Raw genomic sequence first — 24,054 nt, 5'->3', positions numbered from 1 at the left:
AGAAAACACATGGTTTTGCTACCATTTGAGCTATGAAAGATGTAGCATGACTCATGCAGAAGTTGTATGGATAAAACTATGATACAGGTCAATATTAGGCAAATGTGCCTCAAGCATCTACCATCAAGATAGAAAACAGTGAGCAAATGTACCTCAGGCATTTAAACTTTTTGATCCAACCATCTTCTTTGTAAGAAACAGAACCTTTAGGCTAAGCAGTCTCATTTTGTAGATTGCATGTAAGAGTATTTGAAATAAACTCAAAACATTCCATTTAGCTAAAGTCATTCCTACAGAGCAATTTGGGTTTTGCTTTGCTTTTCCTTCTGCTCTTGAACACTTTATTCTTGCTTCAGTTGGGGTCAATGGAAGTCCTGTATCTGCCTTCAGCATTAGCTATCTGAAAGCACGTTACATACTAAGATTACCATATGTTACTACTACCTTGACTTGTACACCTGTCCTACAGCACAACTCAATATGTTGACATTTACCAGATTTGCTATTTTACTAACAGGTACTATGTTTAATTAATTTATGGGAAAAATACAACAACTCTAATTATCATATGCACAAAGTTGAGCATACTTACACGTGGACCAGGCTTTCCAGGTTCACCCTTGTCTCCTTTGAAACCTGAACCTGGCAATCCCTGGAAAAATAAACACACATCACATTAAACAACCTGCCAAATTCTAAAGTAGATTTGCTTTTATCAAATTAGTATGAAGATATTCAAGGGCTATTATCAGATACTTCACAGCTTTAACAGTATTTTTAAGAAAATAAATTAAAAGAACCACACAATACTTACTGGGACTCCCTGTTCACCCTTTTCACCTGGATCACCCTAATGAAATTATATAAACATAAATTAGTATTAAGAAAGAAAAACAAAACCAAAAACCAAACCTGAACCATTATTCATTTTATTCATTTAGGTAGGAAATAAATTATTTTTTCCTATCAGAGAAAGCACATCTAACTGTTCTCCACTTTAAGAGCTATGCCTAATAGTATGATGTGCAAGAAGTTAGACAAACACAAAGTGTGATTCCACTGAGCTGTTTTATTATGCTAATACATACGTCTTAGACTGCCTAATTCAATAACTGAAAAATTCCTTAGCACTCAGATCACATGGATGTGTTTCTCTATATGAAAAGTCTAATAAAAGCTACCTGATGACATTTTTTAGACTATTTGGTGTTGACAATGTTTACCAATCCTCTTTTCTGAGAAAGTCCTCTGCTGCATGCATTACTTATGAAATTATTTTTGCATTTACTATCCATTTTTCAAAGAAACCTCTAGAAAAACAGTCAAAATTCATCAGTGAAGTCAAGTGGGGGAAAAAAATTGAAAAATTTGCTGTAGGTGACTTAATATTTTCTTTTTCCTGTTTTACTTTTGTTTCCTAATCACTATTGATGATATTTTAATGAAGACTGCAAGAAGATCAATCATTTAAAGTCTCACCTTTTCTCCTCTTATGATTTCACTCCCTTTTTCTTTCACATGTGGTGCTGGTCCTGGGGGGCCTGGAGGACCCCTTACCCCTTGTTCTCCCTGTCAACAACAAATCCAGGGTAGTCATTTAAAGACAGTACTGTTTTTAATTGTTCACTGTTTAATGTTCATTAAGAATGAACGTTACTGAGACCAGTAATGTTAAAGAGGACTACATTAAAGAGAACTACTATTATTCACTTTTAAAACTATAGCTAAATGTTTGGGATTTTTTTAATGCTTACTTCAGAAAAATATCAGTCAGGGAAAGGGTTACACACAGAGTTATAGATGACATAACTGTATAATGGGTGACAGACAGAGACTGCCCTGAAGAAAGGTCTATGAATCTCCTGTTAGAGTGAAGATTGATTAATACCAAATACCAGGGTTCTATCCAATTAATTATTGAAATAGTACAAAATTATTTAGTGCCTCCCTTAGGAGGAAGGAGATTAGAAATAAAGATATCAGGTTCAGAAATTTGATGTCCAAAGCAAAATGTTGCTCTAAGCTTATTCCATCAGCTTTACAATTGTTCATAAAGGCCAACTTCAAGATGACAACAGTGAAACATACTTTTTTCAGTGTGCATGTGTCCTTAGCAGTTTCAGACCCTCATACCCTTTCACAATACAAAAGCACTAGCTTTTGGAGCAAAACATCTTTTAAAAGGCATGATACAGTTCTGTCAAGCAGTAATGCATAACAATACCATTAATTTTTTGCTAAACACAAACCCAAGGAGTCCAGGAAGTCTCCACATACTTCCATGACCAACACCTCAGAAAATTTTATGACAGCAAGTTAATTTCAACAACTTGGTTTTGGCAATAAATTCTACCCATTGGGAACAGTGTTGCTCAAAACACATAAATAAGATTGCAGATAAAAAAAACCCAAACAACCACCTGGCTTACATAATTTATTTTATATTCCAAAAGGCTTCTGTCAATCACATGAGAAGCTTCTGGAGAATAACTCAAGAGACAACTTACTAAATAACCTACGACTGCATGCATTTCTTGTCTCCCAAGAACACAACATAAGGTACTTTAGCCTAGATCTCTCAGTGAGAGAAGTAACAGATTTCCTAACCTATTTTACCTCCTGTCAGAGACTGAGATAAACAGAATGTCCCAACATCTCAAAATAGCCCAGAAGAACCTGTATTGAGCTAAGCTTCTGAGAAACGTGAAGTGGGCATCCTGTTCACTGGCCCAAAAATCTCCCTGCATGAGCTCAGACCCTAATTGCTCCCTAACATGCAAACGACCAGACAAGAGACCAACCAGGGAAATGAAGGGAGAGCTTGTGAATGCTGTCATGGGACAACCTGCCTGACTGCATCGCTTGCATGGACCAAAAGACCACCGCTCTGGACCACCTAAGCTTCAAACCTGAAACATTGAGGTGAAGGCTTCCTGTTTTGGAAGGTGATGCTCACTTCAACCCAGCTGTTTCTTGACAGCTGCGACCATTTCAAAGGAATCAGCCTGACAAAGGGGGTTCAACCCTGGAAACTCCCTTCCAATAAGGGCATCAAGCATGCCCAGCACTACCTGGATAGTAGGCCTGGCTAAGCAAATCACTCTGGAAAACACCAAGTGATTCCCAGAAGAAAATGCATATTCAATGAGTCAGGCAGGTAAAAGAAGAGAAGCCTCAATCTGCAGACCAAATGCTTTCCCCATCCACTCTGCAAACAGACTTTCAGGATGCCAATTCTCCAAGGTGGTCTCTTGTCTCTTCAGGGGGGTATTTCTTCATTTTCTACCTCTTCTCTTTACTCCACTCCTGTCCCCTTCCCCGCTTCTTCCTCTCCCTATGCTCATCCTCGTGTGTGTAAGTCACATGAATGCAATAAAGCTAGCCTGTGCATTTGACACTGTGTCTTAATTCTGTGACTGAGATTCCCACCTCCCACCACCAGAATTCCTCCAGATTGGGACACCTCCCATTTGGTCCTGGTTAAGAAAATCAATGAGAACCTGCAGCACATCATTAGCTCAGTTTCATTCAAAAGTAAATCAGGCTGTGTGTTCCGAAAACTGCTCCTGGTTGAGCTACAGCACAGTAAAAACGGACAATTGAAGGATCTGCTTCAAAAGTATACACTACCAAAACAAAGGCAGACAGGCCTTCAAAGGTCCTACCACAATTAATTCTGGTGGTTCTGCACAGCACATTAAATCTCATCACTTGGAACTAAATTGGTTTCAAATACATCTCATGATTACTCATGATTCAGAGAGTAAATGTTTCCAGATCTGCCTACTGCACACTCAATTCATTGGTACTAGTCACAGCTGGAAAACAGGATAATGATCTGAATTGATGTCAGGTATAATGAACTCACCATGAACAAAGTCTGTAACTGATCATGTGAAAGTTATGGATTTACTTCATTAGTTACTGATTTTCTCCATTTATTGATTCCAGCAATATATATATATATATATATATCTAAGTATCAAGAATACTTCTATCAGTTGTCCACCAGAAGTTTTCAAGAGACTTACCTTTTCACCTTTGGGACCCTGAAAACCCAAGCCCATGTAGCCCTGAAAATATAAATTACAGATCCTTAGTCTATTTTTATCAGCAGTGCATATGTGCATACATACACACATATGAGGGCATTCTGTACATGGCAAGAGTTAAGAGAGGATATAAAAGACACAACATGAGCTTTCAGTGCACATGTTGCATGTGTGGGCACCCACACTCCTGGGGTTTTTAACTGATGCATCACATCAATTAATGAAAATAAAAAACCAAAAAGACGGAATGAAAATTATCAGATCATTTTACTGTTGATATGCTCTTTTTTCAACATTTCTGTGACAATTTGGACATTTTTAGATTACTTCAAATAATCATAGGAATGTTGTGCTTATTAGTGATTTGATCAATACAGTACAGTACAAACCCAAACAAATTTGAAATGGAAAAAAATATTTTAAGTGTGTTAAAAATCTCCCTTCATGAAATCCATTTAGATACAATAATAGATCCTGAAGTGTAATAAACCCCACTTCTTTAGGACCACTAGTTTTCATATTTTTGCGGCTCCAGTGTGTCAAATAACTACACAAATAGACATCATCTTTATAATAAAAAGAATCTTACCTTCTCGCCTGGAAGTCCTGGTGGCCCTGGGGGACCCTACAAGGTAGTACACTTTAGCATATGTATGTGTACAGTATATGCATATATCTATGACTTATCCTATAAAGGTAACAAAACTGCAAATCTTTCCAGTGAACCAAGATGTAAAAAGTCTTTTTATGCTACTGCTTAACTCAAGACTTAGAATAAGTAATAAAACCGAACAGAAGCTAAGATACCTCATCAGTCTTTTTATGCTACTGCATAACTCAAGACTTAGAATAAATAATAAAACCAAACAGAAGCTAAAGTACCTCATCAGACTTTGCTTTGCAGTTTAGAGTGCTGCACCTAAGCAGCATCTAGACAAAAGACAGTCAGAGCGGGGTGGGAAAAGTCTATGGTCCTGCACTGTGAAATAGCTTTGCTGCTGACTTCTTCAGTTTTGCATGCTAAATATTGATCCTCATCCTTTTCTCATTAAAATTGTTATTTTTTTGTTTACATCAGCATGTTCAAATTCAACTGCACTACCATCTTCCTTTACATCACTTGCAGTTTTCTTCAGAAGACTAAGAAATCTCACACAGCTCACTTTCATAGCCAGAAACACAGGGTGGACTTTCACCAGATGGATATTACAGATTCCTGCCAGTGCTGCCTACACCCAGTACAGGAGGAGAAGATATTAGGTGTCTGTTAGACCTGTCAAAATGTCAAGCAGCTGAAATGCCTTCAGCATTTGGCAATTACCATAATATCAGACAGCTGATAGTCCGCTTTCTACAGTACTGCTTGCTGTAGCTGCTCAGAACAACCACCTCAAGAAACATTTTGATCTGGCTGCTAGTTCTGTGGTTTATTTTCTATAAATTAAGTCAAGGAAAGGCAGGAAAGGAAAGTACTCCCAAGCAAAAAATATCCTGCAAGACAACCATACAAACGTCTGTGATTGAAAACCTCGTTCCTGACATGGTAGCGTCCAGAAGACTAAGCACGAAGGCTGGAATCACAGGTTTTCCTTCCCAAATGGCAACAAACAATGGCTACACACATCTCATATAATGAAGCCCTTCAAGTAAAGTCCAAACCACCATAAGAAGAAACTTACTGGTTCTCCTGGAGGCCCTTGTGGCCCCATTGCTCCCTGAAAACCTGGACTTCCAGGAGGACCCTGTGAAAAATCAAAATGACATAATTAAAAAGTGATATTTACTTGGAATTTCCTGATACTGACTGAATTTTAATTGAAGAAGATAGCTTCTAGTCAAACTTCATTTAGACTTACAGGTAGTCCAGGTTGGCCAGGAAAGCCTTTATCACCTTTTAGCAAACTAGGAGGTAAAAGACCTATGACTTCACCTGGATCGCCCTATAATAGGGAAAAAATAAAAGAATTATACTTAAACATCCATTCAAATGCATTCAAAATCCCTAACATTGAGATGAAAGAAAAGTTTGAGCTATGAAAAGTTTGGAATTATTTGTAAAGCTGACCTAAAAAAACATCACCTGACTCCTTTTAAAGACATATTAAAAGTTAATTGACAAATGTCCTATAAAGCTACCTGAAGAGATTCCAGTACCAGGGCATTCTTCATACCCTAATCTCCTATAGTGGAATAGGTAACCAGAAAGATTGTCCCACCACTAACACAATGTTACCACTCAGTCAGAAATTGGAGCATCTGACCCAGTTGCTGAGAGAAGTTGATAATCTCACCATTTCTTTTCCAGGCTGAGATCTTCAGTCTCATGCCTAACTTTTACACTTTGACAGAACTATTCTGATCATTATCCAATTCTTTACGTTTCTGTTTAAAGACAGCAACAGATCAAAACTTTCCTATTTTTATTGTAAAAGGTTGCAATATTTTAAGTGATTTTAACTCCAAAGTTGCCTGGGACAGACATGTTTGCGTGTTTATAGTCAGTTCTTCCCATGTGAGAGAATGAGAACACAGTGCTTTACAGCTTCAGGTAGTCATGTCATTATAAATCTGAGATTACAATATATTATATTAAGCTCTACTTATATTTAAGCCTTTAATTATCTCTATTGATTAAAAAAAAAATCTCTTTGACAATTAAGATTTCATTCTCCAGATCACAAAATGCACTCAGATACTTAGTTTTATTCTTTTCCTTTGTGAAAACTGTCTAGCATGCGTTGGATGCTTTGCATACTGTAAGCTATATGATCACAAATATTATCTAGGTGAAACTATTTTGATAAATTAAATGTTAATATACTGATTATACATAATCAGTGATGATATGTGCTACTTTTTTTCTGTGGTAATCCATGTAATACTTACACTTTTAAGATCTGCACAGAACAAACATATATTCAGTTGTTATTAACTGGAGTTCACACCACTGTCTTTACTTAGCAGGATTGCAGAAGAGAGAACAAAGCAAAACACAGCAGTACACTTTTCAGCCCTTAAGTAAGGACTGCTAGTCTTGGAGTAGGTAGATTTTATCTTAATTCTTACTGCTAGAAGCACCGATATGAACACATTTAAAGTGTACCTTCATTCCAGGAGGTCCTGGAGGCCCCTGTGAAACAAAAACAAAACAAACAAAAAAAGACCTATGTGATGTGATTGTTCCTTAGTATTGTACATTTTACATCCTATACTCTATGTAATTTTTTTTTTCCAGTTGTATTTGCATTTCAAGAATTGGGGTTGAAAAAAGCATGAAAGACTCTACTTACTATGCTCCCAGTCAGTCCTGGTAAACCCGGGGGACCTACTGGACCTCTTTCACCCTAAGGAGGACAAAGAAATCATTTTATTTAGGGAACATGCTTGAGGGATGTTTTTATTTCAATACAGAGAGGCTGTCATGAACAAGTAAATGTTACCTTTGTGCCATTACATCCTGGGATGCCAGGTGGACCAGGGGGGCCATCCTGTCCAGGAATGCCCTACACGAAAAGAAGGTAAGGAAATTAGCAGTAATCCAGGTCAGATGTCACTATTAAAACTTTGATGTTCTTTGTAAAACTAGATATATTTCATACATACAGGAAGGCCTGGGTTTCCTGGGAAGCCTGACACTCCTGGTGGGCCCTGCAATTGATAGAAACATAAACTGAAGTGAGAAACCCACAAAACGGCAACAGGTTGCAGCCCAAGTGACATTCCCAGTGGTGGCAGTCAAAAAACAAGTGACAGTTTCTTTTAAATGCCTTAACAAAACAGCTCTGTTCTTCAAAATCTCTCAAACATTGCACCTTAGTAATAGATAACTGAAAATTTTTATATTTCTTCAACTTTTAAAGCAGCAATATGGATTTCCTTCAACAGGAACTGGACCAGAGCCTTATGTGCAGGTAACACAGAGGTGCCTGTTTTCTCACAGCCATTGTTTCCAAAATGAAATTCACTCTAGGTACCTCTGCATAGCAAAAGAGGATGTTAATGCATTATGAAGATGCTTCTCTATCATGCATACTCCACTTTAGTGTATCCATTCACCCTTATGGCCAAAATACCTAGCAGTCTGAGACAACTCTTTCTCCTTGAACAGTGCAATGAATCAGGAGCTTGGGTTGGAGCACCATTTTCATCCAACCAGCTTATTTATTCATGCAGTATTTCCTAATCGATGTAGCATGAAGAAGAAAAGATTATTGTGAATCACAAGGGGTTGTCATTAATTAACTCAAAGAAGAGAGTAACCCCACCTTGCACTTGAAGGCAGTCAAAGAGAGTTAAAGACATATAAACACATAGACATTGGATAGGCAAAAGAGTAAGTCAGAACTCACTCTTGTTCCCTTTGTTCCTGGCAGTCCTGGTTCTCCAGTATCACCCTGCAAGGGAAAACAGATAGCTTTATGCTTCCTACTGACAACAGTTTTGGGACATCTGAATGTTTTAAATACAAAAGCCTATACTTTTACCTTAAGCCCTGGTGGCCCAGGTGGCCCTTCAGGTCCTTGCATTCCAGGAAACCCAATCACACCCTGTAGTCCCGGCAAGCCTCTTTCTCCCTGTGGAAGAAGAAAAGTCATTAGTAATCAAACAAATGAAGCTGCTTCTTCAAGCAACTGACGTGCTCCCCATTTCTGTGCTCAAATCTGTTTGGTGGTAAGAAGCTACATAGGACAGCACACAGTTCACAGTGGTATTTGAAGGGAGGATTATTCTAAACAAAGAAATAGTTCTAGTTCAATAATAAGTTGGCAGAAGTTCCATGTAGCACAACTGAAAAGCACTCAATGTCAGCAAAACCTTTCTTCTTTCTCCCTGGACAGAACTGTTCATAGCATGTTTATATTCCTGGGATCAGGAAGGCCACTTTTACTCTAATAAGACCTCTTTGCATTCCCATAGACATACTGGTGGTTAAATCCTGGTCCAAAATCCAACAAGCTAAATTCCTGAAAATCACAAATGTCATTGTCAAGTCACTACTGTATGAATGGCAGTACCACTCCTCATGTATCATTCACAGACCAAGCTTGTCACTTAAGTCTTGAATTTCAGGGCAGTTCAGAGACAAAGTGCTTTAAGATACAAGATATTCCAAGAAGCTGCCATCCTTTAGGTTATTCTTCAATACTTGTCCTGTTTTTGCTGGGACAGATTCACAGGCCAGCCATGGTCTGCAGGCCATTAGCTGTTCTGAGTGAGCCAGGACAGCTGATATGAGTCAGCTCAGCTGATATGAGTCAGCTCAGCAGTGTATTTCATATCATGAGCACCATTCTCATTATAAAGGAGAAAATTTACTGGCAAAGGAGGAGCTTGTTGTTTGGATTCTTTTCCATCATAGTTATTTCTTTTGTTCTGGTGTGCTGCCTTTCTGGATATTGTGACTGCTGCACTTTTGCTGGGCTGAGAATAATTTTTTATATCTTATTCTGATATTGTTGTTCATTTGACTATTCAATTGAATCTGGTTAATTTTCAACCTGTGAGTCTTCTCTCCTTTTCCAGGTTCCCCTTTTCTGCTGAGGAGCGGTCAAATCCAGGATAAATGTAGGTAATATTGTATAGGACATCTGTGTTTTCTACACTGTTCCTCTCCCTACAACTCCAAACGCATTTAAATTGGATAAATGTGCAGGCAGAAAATCCATCCAAACTGATGTGGCAGCTATTAGGCATTCACTATACTTTGAATGCTGCCTGAATAAAGGCAGCAAAGTCTACACATAAAGGAGAGTGAGAAAAGTCCATGTTAAAATCTGAAAACCCTAAATCAAGCAAACCAAAAGACACATGTTCCATGTAGGAAGTAACCAGAGTCTCTCCAAAGTATGGTGTGAAATGGAGAAATACTTCATAATGCCTCAAAAATGGGAGAATACTGGAGGAATAAAGCCTTAGTGAGCACATGCAAAAAGGAAAAAGGTATAGAGGTTTGGAAAACAATTAAAAAATACGGCACCTGCTTTAGAAAGTTAAAACAGAGACCAATTTTCAAGGGATACCAACACGAAAATAAAACCAACGAGGTTCAAAACATGCCAGAGGGAGCTACACAATGGTTGACGTACTTAGAGCAAAACAGTGAGAGGAGAGACTGATATTTGCAACTAACAAACAATTTGTATTTTAGGATGGTGAATAGCAAGAAACATTTCTGCTATATGCTTATATTTTAGGATGGTGAATAGCAAGAAACGTTTCTGCTATATGCTTATATTTTAGGATGGTGAATAGCAAGAAACATTTCTGCTGTGTGCTTAGTACAAAGATTCCCAGCACTATGCTAGCAGTTTACAGAGATCAGCTGAGAACAGAGCACACAAGAACAATACCTAAGTTCTGGAGAGCTCACTCTTCAAGTAGGTATAACATGCATCTTGCAAAGAAAAGGTGTGATATGCAGGTCAAAGAAACTGAGTCATGTCCCAGGACATGGTGTTAGTTACAGTTTCAGAAGATGAGAAGAACTGCAAGATTTCTGAAGTTACTACACTGATGTAGGTTTTTAGCATCTTGAACCAGGATGATTTTGCTGAGAAGGTGAGGACAAGATGTGGGAGAGGTGACAGACAGCTAATAAGAGCAAGGCCAAGGAGGAAAGAGGAGAGAAAAGCACAAATGAGATAGGGGCATGAGGAAGTTAAAGCAGCAGAGGGACCTGGACAGGCTGGATGGGTGGGCAGAGGCCAATGGGATGAGATTTAACAAGGCCAAGTGCAGGGTTCTGCACTTCGGCCACAATAACCCCAAGCAGTGCTATAGGCTGGGGACTGAGTGGCTGGAGAGCAGCCAGGAGGAAAGGGACCTGGGGGTACTGATAGATAGTAAGCTGAAGATGAGCCAGCAGTGTGCCCAGGTGGCCAAGAGAGCCAATGGCATCCTGGCCTGCATCAGGAACAGTGTGGCCAGTAGGACAGGGAGGTTATTCTGCCCCTGTACTCAGCACTGGTTAGGCCACACCTTGAGTACTGTGTCCAGTTCTGGGCCCCTCAATTCAAGAAAGATGTTGAGGTGCTGGAACGTGTCCAGAGAAGGGCAACGAAGCTGGTGAAGGGCCTGGAACACAAATCCTATGAGGAGAGGCTGAGGGAGCTGGGGTTGTTTAGCCTGGAGAAGAGGAGGCTCAGGGGTGATCTTATTGCTGTCTACAACTACCTGAAGGGGCATTGTAGCCAGGTGGGGGTTGGCCTCTTCTCCCAGGCAACCAGCAATAGAACAAGGGGACACAGTCTCAAGTTGTGCCAGGGTAGGTATAGGCTGGATGTTAGGAAGAAGTTCTTCACAGAGAGAGTGATTTCCCACTGGAATGGGCTGCCCAGGGAGGTGGCGGAGGCACCGTCCCTGGGGGTCTTCAAGAAAAGCCTGGATGAGGCACTTAGTGCCATGGTCTAGTTGACTGGCTAGGGCTGGGTGATAGGTTGGCCTGGCTGATCTTGGAGGTCTCTTCCAACCTGGTTGATTCTATGATTCTATGATTCTATGAAAGCAAAATAAGTTTCCTGCGAGGGAAAATTCTCCTGCTGCTGCTTCTCTCTATCTTTCCCCCAAAATAAGTTTTTCAATATAAAAGGGTAAACGATGAAGTGCCAAAACTACATGATCTCTGCTATTCACTTCCCAGTGTTCTCTGAATGAAGTTTGCTAATAACCCAAATTCTGTGGCACTGTGTTAGCCCACGAAACACAACAGCACAAAAAAGCAAAACCAAAACAAACAGCAGATCAGCTGAAGAAACCTGTTTCTAAGTCACCTGCAAGAGGTACAAAGTCCAAGTTTTAAATCAACAAGGTTTATTTTAAAAAATATTTTAAGGAAGAATATATCAGGACTCAGGCCTTTGAATGGAAGTTGAAGTAATTAAAAACCTGAGGGCGATCTGAAATGTTACAACATTAAATGTTGAACCAGCAGTGTGCCCAGGTGGCCAAGAGAGCCAGTGGCATCCTGGCCTGCATCAGGAATGGTGTGGTCAGCAGGAGCAGGGAGGTCATTCTGCCCCTGTACTCTGCACTGGTTAGACCACACCTTGAGTCCTGTGTTCAGTTCTGGGCCCCCCAGTTTAGGAGGGACATTGAGATGCTTGAGCGTGTCCAGAGAAGGGCGACGAGGCTGGGGAGAGGCCTTGAGCACAGGCCTATGAGGAGAGGCTGAGGGAGCTGGGGTTGTTTAGCCTGGAGAAGAGGAGGCTCAGGGGTGACCTTATTGCTGTCTACAGCTACCTGAGGGGTGGTTGTGGCCAGGAGGAGGTTGCTCTCTTCTCTCAGGTGGCCAGCACCAGAACAAGAGGACACAGCCTCAGGCTGCACCAGGGGAAATTTAGGCTGGAGGTGAGGAGAAAGTTCTTCACTGACAGAGTCATTGGACACTGGAATGGGCTGCCCGGGGAGGTGGTGGAGTCGCCGTCCCTGGAGCTGTTCAAGGCAAGGTTGGACGTGGCACTTGGTGCCATGGTCTGGCCTTGAGCTCTGTGGTAAAGGGTTGGACTTGATGATCTGTGAGGTCTCTTCCAACCCTGATGATACTGTGATACTGTGATTAACATTTAAGCAGATTACTGCGATTCTTAAACCCACACTTTGGCTGGCTAATTGGCATTGCAGGAACAAGTATGTTCCTGCAAAATCTGATGTGTCACTTTAGACCAGGAATTCACATCGTGCCTTGTGCACTTGCTCTAATGACCTGCTGTGGGACAGACTAAGAGAGGAGGAGACACTCAAATACATAGAACAGGCTTTTTCCATTGCTTGAAGAAAAGCACAATGTGTACAGATGAGAACAAGTTTATTTTGACACTCATGAAGAAATATGAGTCATGTGTAACACTACTAATGCTTTCTGCACTCGGGAGTTTGTCTGGGGATTTCAATGCACTTCCCCCACTGCACCTTGCAACACAGGGATATAATAGTCTTTCCTCCATTCTGAAGGAAAGATAAAGATGAGGTCTACAGATAAGACTTTGATTTAGTCCAAGGCTTCCTTAAGATTATTCTTGCACTGTGAAAGGGCCATAAAGTGCCTGTAAATCATTCACTAAGCTTGAAATAAAGAATGAACTTGGGCTTTCAAGATAACTAGTTAATTCTCTGAAGGCTGTCTTCAGCCTCACAGGCTGCCCTGTCTGAGGAGTGAAACAGTTGTAGGAGCAGAGATGAGACCAGTCTGAATCACTTTGAGCTAACATACATCCAAGCTTCCCTAGAAACATTTTGTGTTACTGACTTGAACTGTTAAGTCAACAGGACAAGTAAATGGCTCCTTGTCCAGAAATTCTGAACATCCAGTCAAGCTAGTGGATATCACAAGGCCTGGAGAGTGTACCTCCACAGCATGTGGAAGGCTGTACAGTCCCAAATACTACAGACTCATGTCTTTTTATACTGGAACTGAGCTCATATTTTTGCCTGTACCTTGCCAGAGGCAAGAAAGGTAGCAGTGGTACATGCAAGAGCGGCTGGACCCCTCTCTGCATGCAGCCTGCCACCTTGTCTACTTATTCTTACAGGGGAGCATGGACTTACACACTGCTTAACCTCTACCTTCCCATTTGACTGTACTGCAAAATTTGGAGTAAGTTGTTTAAAGTAAGTATTGGGTAATAGCTAAAACTTGTGCAGTCTCAGGCTACATTGTTAATGCACAGAAACTCAGAGGAGTTGCAACAACCAATTCCACCAAGATCCAGTAACAGATCTAAGGGTTGTCTCCTGGGTTCCTGTCCCTTTCTTTGGTCCTGCTATCAATGCCAAAACTTATAAGGAAAGAAGTAGCACTGATGAACAAAGGTCTTACTTCAATACTCCTGATCCAGTTAGTACCAGCTTCCACCTTGAGATATTTTTCTTGAATCAATGAATCTACACTAAATTACAGTAGGAATATATCAGCCTCAAAGTAACTACACTAAACAAAAGAGTACAGAAACTCCAGTGTCTAGAAGCTGTAAAGTCCTGTGAATGTATATGTCTACATGTCCTAATGTATAGGACACCACTGAGTATATTTGCCCCACAGAGATCATTGAGGTAGCAACTTTGGTCACTGTTGTGTTCATTTAATAAGCAAGACACCTGTGTTAGCCCAGCTTTTGTGAAATGCTTCCAAATGCCTTTGCGCTAGTTCAAATTAATGGAATGGACTTCTAAAGAGAGGTGAAGCTGTTAAGAGTGTAACTGCATAGGCTGAGATCTTCTCTGGCACCTATCCTTCTGAATTAGCCACAAAATGCTGTTTGACACATGGAACAACTGCAGATTGTTAAGCGAGAGAATCACATGAAGTAGGTTTAGAAGATTCAGCTGTAATAAATGAAGTGCCCCAGCAGAGGAAATAACTGCTACCCTATTATAAATTATTTCTCCTGTTATTTTCTCTAGGGACTGCTGGACTGGAAGATTTTATATTTGAGAGACTGGTAACATGGATATAAATCATCTGTTTCCAGAAGTGTGGGCTCACAGGGTGTCCGGGCCAGTACTGAATAGAATGTTCTCAGACTCTCCAGAGACTCGGGCACATGGTGAATAACAATGTGCAGATCTTCCAGAAGCCATTTGAAAGATGCTTCATAGGCCTCTGTAAGCAGTCGCCCCACAGCTGAGGCAACAGGACAGGCATGTGTTTGACCTTCAGCTGAAAAGGTGTAAAACTCAGTCATAGGGAGAGATGTCAAAAGGCAGCCAAGCAGCAAAGGTGGTGCTTCTTCTCCTTTTGAAAGGATAGTGCCACCACACTCCTCTTTACACCAGCTGGTATGATTGCCTCAGTCTTTACTGCACCAGTTCAGCTGGCACTTTTCTTTAGCCAATGAGTTTGCTCCACTTTCAGTGAGTTTAGGAGCTCATCAGGTGGCTTCCAAAACCAATGCAAGGAGGACATAGTAATGCAGGATGAAGGGCAGATAGGGAGCTTCTCACACCAGCACACTGGCATCTGCTAGAGTTCATCCTCTGGAACTCCTCATCTATGCCTTCACTGCTGGAGTAACTGAGATGGAAGCCAAAAAACATTTGACCTTGCTGGATAAGTCATCTTCAGACCACTGTTGCTGATGACTCCAAAGTCATTATAAGTTCAGACTTTATCTCTTAGGAACACACATGTTTCTCTCTCCCCAAAACCTAATGTTCATTGAACTGAAACGCCACCAAGGACATGTATGGCAAAGAAATCCATCTCCTTCAAGATAAAAATTAAGAATATAGTTTCCAAAATGAGAGAAATAGGGCCTGGCAGTTCAGCGTTCCTTTGTGGTCTAGAAGCAGTCTCAAACACTGCTTTTGAAAGAGATTCATCTGAGGCATAGCTGCAATTGTAAATAAGAAAAAACATCATCCATAGCATTCCTCACACCTTGATAGAATCATAGAATCATAGAATCAACCAGGTTGGAAGAGACCTCCAAGATCATCCAGTCCAACCTAGCACCCAGCCCTAGCCAGTCACCTAGACCATGGCACCGAGTGCCTCAGCCAGGCTTTTCTTGAACACCTCCAGGGACAGTGCCTCCACCACCTCCCTGGGCAGCCCATTCCAATGCCAATCACTCTCTCTGGCAAGAACTTCCTCCTAACATCCAGCCTAGACCTACCCCAGCACAACCTGATGCTCCACTGTGGCCTTGTAAAATCTACAGCAACGTTCAACAGTCTTGCAATGCCTGGGACAGTTTCTACCCAGACTATCTCAAGCCATATGAGAGATGAACACAGGGTCTGCTGTTATTCCTTCAGCTGACATAACTTTGAGCATTCAAGGAAAGTGGCTTTGAGCTGTTAGACCAGTAATTTGGTTACACAGTGAGAAATACTGTAGTTCAATCTGAGTAGCACTTTCTCTCTCTCTCTCCACACACTTTTAAACATGTGTAACAGAACTGTAATTGGCTCAGTGTCTCCTCAGTGAAGAAATGGAGGTAGTGAAGACCCCAGGCTGGGGTCAGAGTGGCTAGAGAGCGGCCAGACAGAGAGGGATCTGGGGGTGCTGATTGATACCCGCCTGAACATGAGCCAGCAGTGTGCCCAGGTGGCCAAGAGAGCCAGTGGCATCCTGGCCTGCATCAGGAATGGTGTGGTCAGCAGGAGCAGGGAGGTCATTCTGCCCCTGTACTCTGCACTGGTTAGACCACACCTTGAGTCCTGTGTTCAGTTCTGGGCCCCACAGTTTAGGAGGGACACTGAGATGCTTGAGCGTGTCCAGAGAAGGGCGACGAGGCTGGGGAGAGGCCTTGAGCACAGCCCTACGAGGAGAGGCTGAGGGAGCTGGGATTGGTTAGCCTGGAGAAGAGGAGGCTCAGGGGTGACCTTATTGCTGTCTACAACTACCTGAGGGGTGGTTGTGGCCAGGAGGAGGTTGCTCTCTTCTCTCAGGTGGCCAGCGCCAGAACGAGAGGACACAGCCTCAGGCTGCACCAGGGGAGATTTAGGCTCGAGGTGAGGAGAAAGTTCTTCACTGAGAGAGTCACTGGACACTGGAATGGGCTGCCCGGGGAGGTGGTGGAGTCGCCGTCCCTGGAGCTGTTCAAGGCAGGATTGGACGTGGCACTTGGTGCCATGGTCTAGCCTTGAGCTCTGTGGTAAAGGGTTGGACTTCATGATCTGTGAGGTCTCTTCCAACCTTGGTGATACTGTGATACTTTGAAGAGTATTTCTAACCGCCAGAGGGAGCGCTGGCCCTGAGTATCTGTCACGATTAAAATAAACACGTACCATAAACATCATCTGTTTGTCCTCAGCTGCACTTACCATTTTCAGTACTTCACTCGAAGTGTGAAACGGATATCAGTCAAACAGAATTGCTGCTGTACGCTCACAGGGCAAGCGTCCTCAAATGCACTACGCAGATTTAATGTTGCAGAATTCCCATTGCACATTCCTCGGTGCCAGAACCTGTCTGTGCTAGAGCTATACAATTCTGGAGCCACACAAGTAATGAGTAATTAATTACACAAACATAACTGTGAAGACATGCAAAGAATCTGTGTAGGAGCTCTGTAAAGATCTTGGCTTGCCCAGAAGTTCTGGGGCTGAGCCCCTGACAGTATGCAGGATGGAAGAAGAGGGTCAGGAGGAAGGGAGTGGAGAGAGTCAGCAAAATCTGGACCCTTGCACTCGCAGGAAGCATCTGCGAAAGTTCGCTCACGTGGAAACATGAGCCCAGCATTTCTGGCCTGACTAACAGATGGAACAGCCCTTACAGCCTCACACCACCTACACAGCTCCACAGTCAGGCTGCCTCTGGGCACCACCATAGCCATTACCAGGGCCACTCTGTGTTATAAGAAGACAATCTTGCCAACGAAGAGCTACCTCCACAGCTGCTGGGAATACTCAGCACTGGTCAGGACACACCTTGAGTACTGTGTCCAGTTCAGGGCCCCTCAATTCAAGAGAGATGTTGAGGTGCTGGAATGTGTCCAGAGAAGGGCAACAGAGCTGGTGAGGGACTGGAGCACAGCCCTATGAGGAGAGGCTGAGGGAGCTGGGGGTGTTTAGCCTGGAGAAGAGGAGGCTCAGGGGGGACCTCATTGCTGCCTACAACTACCTGAAGGGAGGCTGTAGCCAGGTGGGAGTTGGTCTCTTCTCCCAGACAACCAGCAACAGAACAAGGGGACACAGTCTCAAGTTGTGCTGAGGAAAGTATAGGCTGGATGCTAGGAGGAAGTTCTTCACAGAGAAAAGTGATTTGCCATTGGAATGGGCTGCCCAGGGAGGTGGTGGAGGTCTTCAAGAAAAGACTCGATGGGGCACTTAGTGCCATGGTCTAGTTGACTGGCTAGGGCTGGGGGATAGGTTGGTCTGGATGATCTTGGAGGTCTCTTCCAACCTGGTTGATTCTATGATTCTAAGACAGGAACAGCCATTACAGTCTGACATCACCTACACAGCTCCACAGTCAGGCTGCCTCTGGGCACCACTGTAATCATTACCAGGGCCACTCTGTGTTATACGAAGACAATCTTGCCAACAAAGAGCTATCTCCACAGCTGCTGGGGAAGAGCACTTTCTAGTCATGCCCTCTCTGCCACAGTGCTAGTTCTGCCATCTCCTTCTCCCTTTGCTCCCTCACTGATGATTTTAACCTGAAGGACTCCTTCAGGCTGCACTTTGAGGTAGGAATACTGACAAGTACCCACTTACAGCCCAAAAACCAGCAGCATACTGAGTCATATGCAAGGAGGCAGGAGTACTCTGATCTCCAAATGATGGCATCTCATTCAGCTCTGTTTTTTCACTCCTTGAAAGAATTACTCTTCCTGCTATGCCAGTATTCATTCCTGAGCCTCATGAATTCACACCAGTAGGGAACCTGTGCAGTTTAATACAGAATAACCCAAAAATCTTCAATAGCAAGTCAGCATAAACATTTGATTAAAGAGCTGTTCAGGTTTATGGTTCAGGGACTAAGCTCATGCCTCTGCCTCCTAAATATGAACGAATGCTTAGACTGAAAGCATATTTCAGTGTCGCCTCATGGCTGCACAGAGCATTCCTCAGGAAGTTGCTAAGTGCTTCCCAGGAGTATAAAAATAGAAATAACAATCTTTGACTATCTTTTCCTCTACATATCACTATGTATCTGCTTAATTGGTATGCAAGTAAGTGGGTGGATATTTGAGGTGTCATTTGATTTAAAAGCCGAATAAGTAAAATAAGATGACTACAGTAAAATTAACATTCCAAAGTCAGTCATGGCTACAGACACTGCATCCATTTAATTAGTGTCAAACAGTTGGTTGACTATCAGCATTATACAATTTTACTAAGAAGCCATAAGCAATTACTCCTCTCTAAATAATTAACCTACCCTTCATTTCTTTTCCTGTTCATATTGTGGCTACTTCACACCTTCCAACTGCTGCACTCAGGTTTTTTTTCAATACAGGTGTCCAAATTATTTTTTTTTCCTTTTTTTTTTCAGGATATCCTGAGCTATATACTTTCTTAAACTAAGCTCTCAACATTTCTTTATATTTCTGTGGTTTTGGCCAAGGTACTTTTTCATGTGATATTTTACTCTAGTGTCAATAAATGGCACAGTATTCACAAGAAGGTAGGATGCAGCAGAGTAACTTAATAGTGTGCTTATAGCAAACTATTATTTAGAAGATTTGCTTGGTTTACTTCCACTAGGAAAAGAAAGAAAAATGAAAAAGTCACTGAAGTTTACTGGGGCACCTTCCAGTCATCCCCAAAAAACAACATGCATCACCCATAGTTAGAATTTTCTAAGCCAGGAGTAATCTGCCTCAAATTATGACTGAGGGCATGGTTTTTGAAGGACACAAATTTGAAGATAAGACTAACAGAGACCAGTAGCAAATAGACAGTAAGTGAAATTTATTTCCCAGCTGTGGGAGTATGCCTGCACCAAGCTTAGCACCAAGGTATGGAGTTCATTGTCTTTGTGTTTAATTTTTTTTTTAAATAATAATAATTAAAAATAGCACAGAACTCATGATGTCAGAGCAAGTCACACACACATTTTACCAAAGGCGTGCATGGTCTGTATCAAAACCTTTTTTTTTATCCCCTTCACATCAGACATGGGTCAAAGAACCTTTGCCCATCAGTTACTGTCACCCTGGGGAACAGAAGAGCCTCAAAGAACCACATGGGAAGAGGGCAGCTGCATTTATACTATCAGGGGGGGAAAATAGGGCTATTACCTGGAGACAGGTTGAATCAGAAGGGTGCTATATTTCCCACCCCTTCTAATCATCTGTTGAACTCATTAGGTCTGAGTAACTCTTCCTTTGTTTTATTGCACATTGTGTTAAATCACTTCCAGCGTTGAAGGTCCAAGAATATAAGGGGTAAAAATGCTCCACACCCTTCCTTCTTCATTAGTGAAAATTATTTAGCATTTGTTTGCATTTGGCATTGTTTAAGGCTCACATTTAAAGATGAAACAGCAGGAAAAAAAGAAAACAGGTCTTGAACTTCTCTTTTCTTTTTTTTTTTTTTTTTAATTTAGACCTGGAACGAAATGTGACATTACATGCAAGTTTTCTTCTCTTGCCAAAGGTTTGTCATGGACATATTTACAGAAAATAATCTCTTCCATAAATAGTAAAAACATGGGCTGCTGGTCATAAACAGTACAGGCTGCAATAAAGGTCTCATCATGAAGTAGCTCATCTCCTAAAGAGTACATGTCAGACAGTACTGTTCTAGGCAGTCCTATTCTGGCTGATTTTAAGTTATGTTTGAAATGGCAACTCTGAAGTTTGAAACATTCTGAAAGCTTCATAGAAATAAAATATACTTCCACAGAAGCTAGAGGAAATACTTTAGCTTCTGGCTTTTTATAGTGAAGAAATGACAAGGCAGATAATGTGCCTCAAAAGTACAGATCAGTGTTCTTCAGTTTGATGCCTAGAATCTCTTGGCTACACAGCTCTGCTAGAGAACAGACACTACAAGGTAACTTTTTTGGTAGCACCCTTTGAGTTTTCAGCCTAAATCAACGAAGTTAACAAAGATAGTTAATAATGAAAACAACTATTTCCTTTATTTTGACATTGTGGAAGAGATCAAGTTACCTGCCAGAGAATGCCAACCGAAATTTGGTGGTATAGAGCCTAGCAGGCGTCTTTAAGGTCTTGTTTTTGACAAAACAAAGAAAGAGGAAAAGCAGAGTGGCGTTGACGGAGCTGCCGGCGCCGATGACATCCGTGATGCCGGAGTGCCACCCAGAGGAGCGCCCGCGGAGTGACACCGCCCGAGGTTGTGACTGTCACACGAGGGGGCAGCGCTTCCCCTGCCTCACTGCTGCCTGTGTCCCATGGCAGGCAGGGTGCGGCGGCAGCTTTGCTGTCAAAACTTCGCATTTAGACTGTATCTGGAGAGCAGCTTCTCTTTTCCAAGCACTACCCCTTTTTTCGCGAGGTGCAATGCCCCTCGGTTCCTATGCCTTGTCATCAATATAAAGTCTTTGCATTTAATACCATCAGTATAAAGTCTTTGCATTTAATACCATCAGTATAGATTCTTTGCATTTAATACCATCAGTATAAAGTCTTTGCATTTAATACCATCAGTATAAATTCTTTGCATTTAATACCATCAGTATAAAGTCTTTGCATTTAATACCATCAGTATAAATTCTTTGCATTTAATACCATCAGTATAAATTCTTTGCATTTAATACCATCAGTATAAAGTCTTTGCATTTAATACCAACAACATAAATTCTTTGCATTTAACACCTAGAACTTCCTAATGAGATCCCTTTGGAGGGCTTTCGTGAGACTATCTGAGCCCTTACTGGATTTCCAGCTTCCGTCGCTACACTTTTGGACGGAAAGTAAGTGTGAGTTGAAGATTTGCAGCTGCATCTTTAACCCACAGATTCATTCAAGGTGATAAATCTGGCTTCTCTGTTCTCTGCTTCACTACACCAGCCTTTGGTACTCCTCCCTTTTTTTCATCTAACTCCTGACCTTGAAGCCAGAGGGCACTTCAGGCCACCCCTCTCTGTATTAAAGTCCCTCCCCTCCATTACCACTTGTTTTGCAGTTCTGCAGAATCTTTCAGACTTTGCTCAGCAGTCCAGCAAACTGCTCTAAAAAAGCTAAGGGTCACCACCCCCCCCGCCACACACACACACACACACACACCCCTCCAAGGCTCTTGGTATTCTGCTAACTAGCCATTAAATACTTTTGCTGCATCAGTTTACAGTCAGTAGCAGTGTCAAATGAGAAAAGAGTGAGAGGACATCCAATTTGATGTCCATGTCTGTGCTCACTCACTTGCTCAGCTCAGTATTTACTTTAACTGTGCACACTGATCTTTGACACGAGCCTTGGTGAGAATTATTTTTGTTGGCATATCAAAACATTTTAAAATGTTCCAGCTGAATTCAGTGGAAGCTGTCACAAGTTTTCTTTAAGAGCTACAAAAGTTATGGGTAGATTTTGTCATTCTAATTACACTCAAATATTCTAAAGGGACAGAAACATGCATGATCAACCAGATGAGAGCCTAAATTACTTTTGCCTTGGCTTTGCCTTAACTGAGCTTTTTTTCTGTGCTAAAGATGATATAGGAGAACATTTTCTGCGTTACTGAAAGCTAATAATGATTTTCATCGTGTAAGTTTTGACTTTACTATATTGCCTATAATTCAGTTTGCTTATTGTTGTGTAACACTTTCTCAGGTGTTATACATTTACTTGAAATGTAAATCCGTTTTAGCCTCCTGAAAAAATGCTTTCTCAGCTGTTCCTGCTCCTTCTGTGACACGAAGCTTCTCTCTTGGCTAAACTGAAGAGGTTGTCCAGCTGTTTAGGAACTTGTTTGTGCGGTAAAGCACTCCACTAGCACTTTTTCAGCAGCTATTTCAGGTTTCCTTTCTAAAAATCACATTTTCATGGTGCTTCTTACTGTTCTGACTCCTTTCAGGCATACATGGTTACAAGTTTTGCTGTTGCTTCTGCTGGGAGTGGGTTTTGAGAATTTCTGTGAAATTTGGCTTTTTACCCTCGCTTAAGGACGTTCAAATTTTGAGCCAGCATCATATGGCCTGATGCATTCAATGAGTAACGTAAATTACAAATTCCCATTGAAAACACAGATCCAACATCTGAAATAGAAGGTAGCAGAGCAAAGGGAAGCAAGAAAGTAGTGTACAGTAAAGGATGAAGAAGAAGAAAAAAAAATAGAAAGAAAAAAATAAAGGGAAAAAAAAAAACCCAAACACCAAACCAAAAAAATACCCCAAAATAAACCAAAACCAAACCCTAAACCACATTTCACTCTCAGAAAGACTAAGATGTGACTTATGGGGATTACCATATTACTGTGGTTCTCTAGCAATAATTATATATGCCCAGGCTGCTTCTTGTGAATACTGCTACAGAGAAAATGCAGGCAGAAACTGATTGCTTAAGTGTGTAATAAGTATTAAATTCTAGTGTAGGAACTACACCATATCACAGAACCAACAATTACAATAATGGCTGAGTTTGAGATCCCCATCAAATACAATATAAATTCAATGACAGATTGATCTAAAGAAGCCAAAGGAGAAAGCTACAAAATGTAGCTACTGCTGTGTCCCAGACATTTGCTGTCTCAGACCCATAATCTACACTCAAAAACTCCTGCCAGCATCATGGAGTATTGGTAGGCAGTAAGACGAACACACAGAAAGCAGGAGCAGACTGAAAGTGCTCCCATGTGTGTGACCAGAGACTAAAAAATTGAATGCTGGGAACTGTGCAGTCAGTAGGGGACTGAAAGAGTGACTCTGCTTGCATGAATAAAATTTTAAACAAAGGAGGTTATTTTTCCCCTGTACTCAGCACTGGTCAGGCCACACCTTGAGTACTGTGTCCAGTTCTGGGCTCCTCAATTCAAGAGAGATATTGAGACACCGGAACGTGTCCAGAGAAGGGCGACAAAGCTGCTGCAAGGTCTGGAACACAAACCCTATGAGGAGAGGCTGAGGAAGCTGGGGGTGTTTAGCCTGGAGGAGGCTCAGAGGTGACCTCATTGCTGTCTACAACTACCTGAAGGGAGGCTGTAGCCAGGTGGGGGTTGGTCTCTTCTCCCAGGCAACCATCAACAGGACAAGGGGACACAGTCTCAAGTTGTGCCAGGGGAGGTATAAGCTGGATGTTAGGAGGAAGTTCTTTCCAGAGTGATTTGCCATTGGAATGGGCTGCCCAGGGAGGTGGTGGAGTCACTGTCCCTGGAGGTGCTCAAGCAAAGCCTGGATGGGGCACTTAGTGGTTGGGACCCCATCCCTAGAGATTTTCAAGGTCTCTGGTCAGTATTGAGACCTGATCGTGTTGAGGATGCCCCTGCTGACTGCAGAGGGGTTAGGACTAGACAACCTTTGGAGGTCCCTTCCAACCCAGGCCATTCTATGACTCTCTGATTCTGATTCTACAGAGAAACATCTGAGATACCAATACCTTTACAAGTAAAGAAATGCAACTGGTAACAGGTGCTTAGAAGTTCACTTTATGCC

General features: G+C 41.8%; 1 protein-coding gene across 1 annotated transcript in view; it reads right to left on the bottom strand.

Moving 5' to 3' along the window:
• The window catches only part of COL4A1 (collagen type IV alpha 1 chain), a 149,164-nt gene that overhangs the window by 50,222 nt on the left and 74,888 nt on the right, over window positions 1-24,054 (bottom strand). Inside the window, exons 3-15 of the mRNA XM_064143765.1 lie at window positions 8,537-8,626; window positions 8,402-8,446; window positions 7,656-7,700; window positions 7,493-7,555; window positions 7,343-7,396; window positions 7,156-7,182; window positions 5,909-5,992; window positions 5,732-5,794; window positions 4,642-4,677; window positions 4,032-4,073; window positions 1,480-1,569; window positions 815-850; window positions 593-652 (exon numbers count right to left, since the gene is read on the bottom strand). Of these exons, the coding sequence (XP_063999835.1) occupies window positions 593-652; window positions 815-850; window positions 1,480-1,569; window positions 4,032-4,073; window positions 4,642-4,677; window positions 5,732-5,794; window positions 5,909-5,992; window positions 7,156-7,182; window positions 7,343-7,396; window positions 7,493-7,555; window positions 7,656-7,700; window positions 8,402-8,446; window positions 8,537-8,626 (735 nt within the window). The remainder of the gene's footprint in view (window positions 1-592; window positions 653-814; window positions 851-1,479; window positions 1,570-4,031; window positions 4,074-4,641; window positions 4,678-5,731; window positions 5,795-5,908; window positions 5,993-7,155; window positions 7,183-7,342; window positions 7,397-7,492; window positions 7,556-7,655; window positions 7,701-8,401; window positions 8,447-8,536; window positions 8,627-24,054) is intronic.

Source organism: Pogoniulus pusillus, chromosome 5, assembly GCF_015220805.1.
Source record: "Pogoniulus pusillus isolate bPogPus1 chromosome 5, bPogPus1.pri, whole genome shotgun sequence".
NCBI lineage: Eukaryota > Metazoa > Chordata > Aves > Piciformes > Lybiidae > Pogoniulus > Pogoniulus pusillus.
The sequence above is the reverse complement of the archived record's forward strand: the minus strand, read 5'-3'. Positions and strand labels throughout refer to the sequence as shown.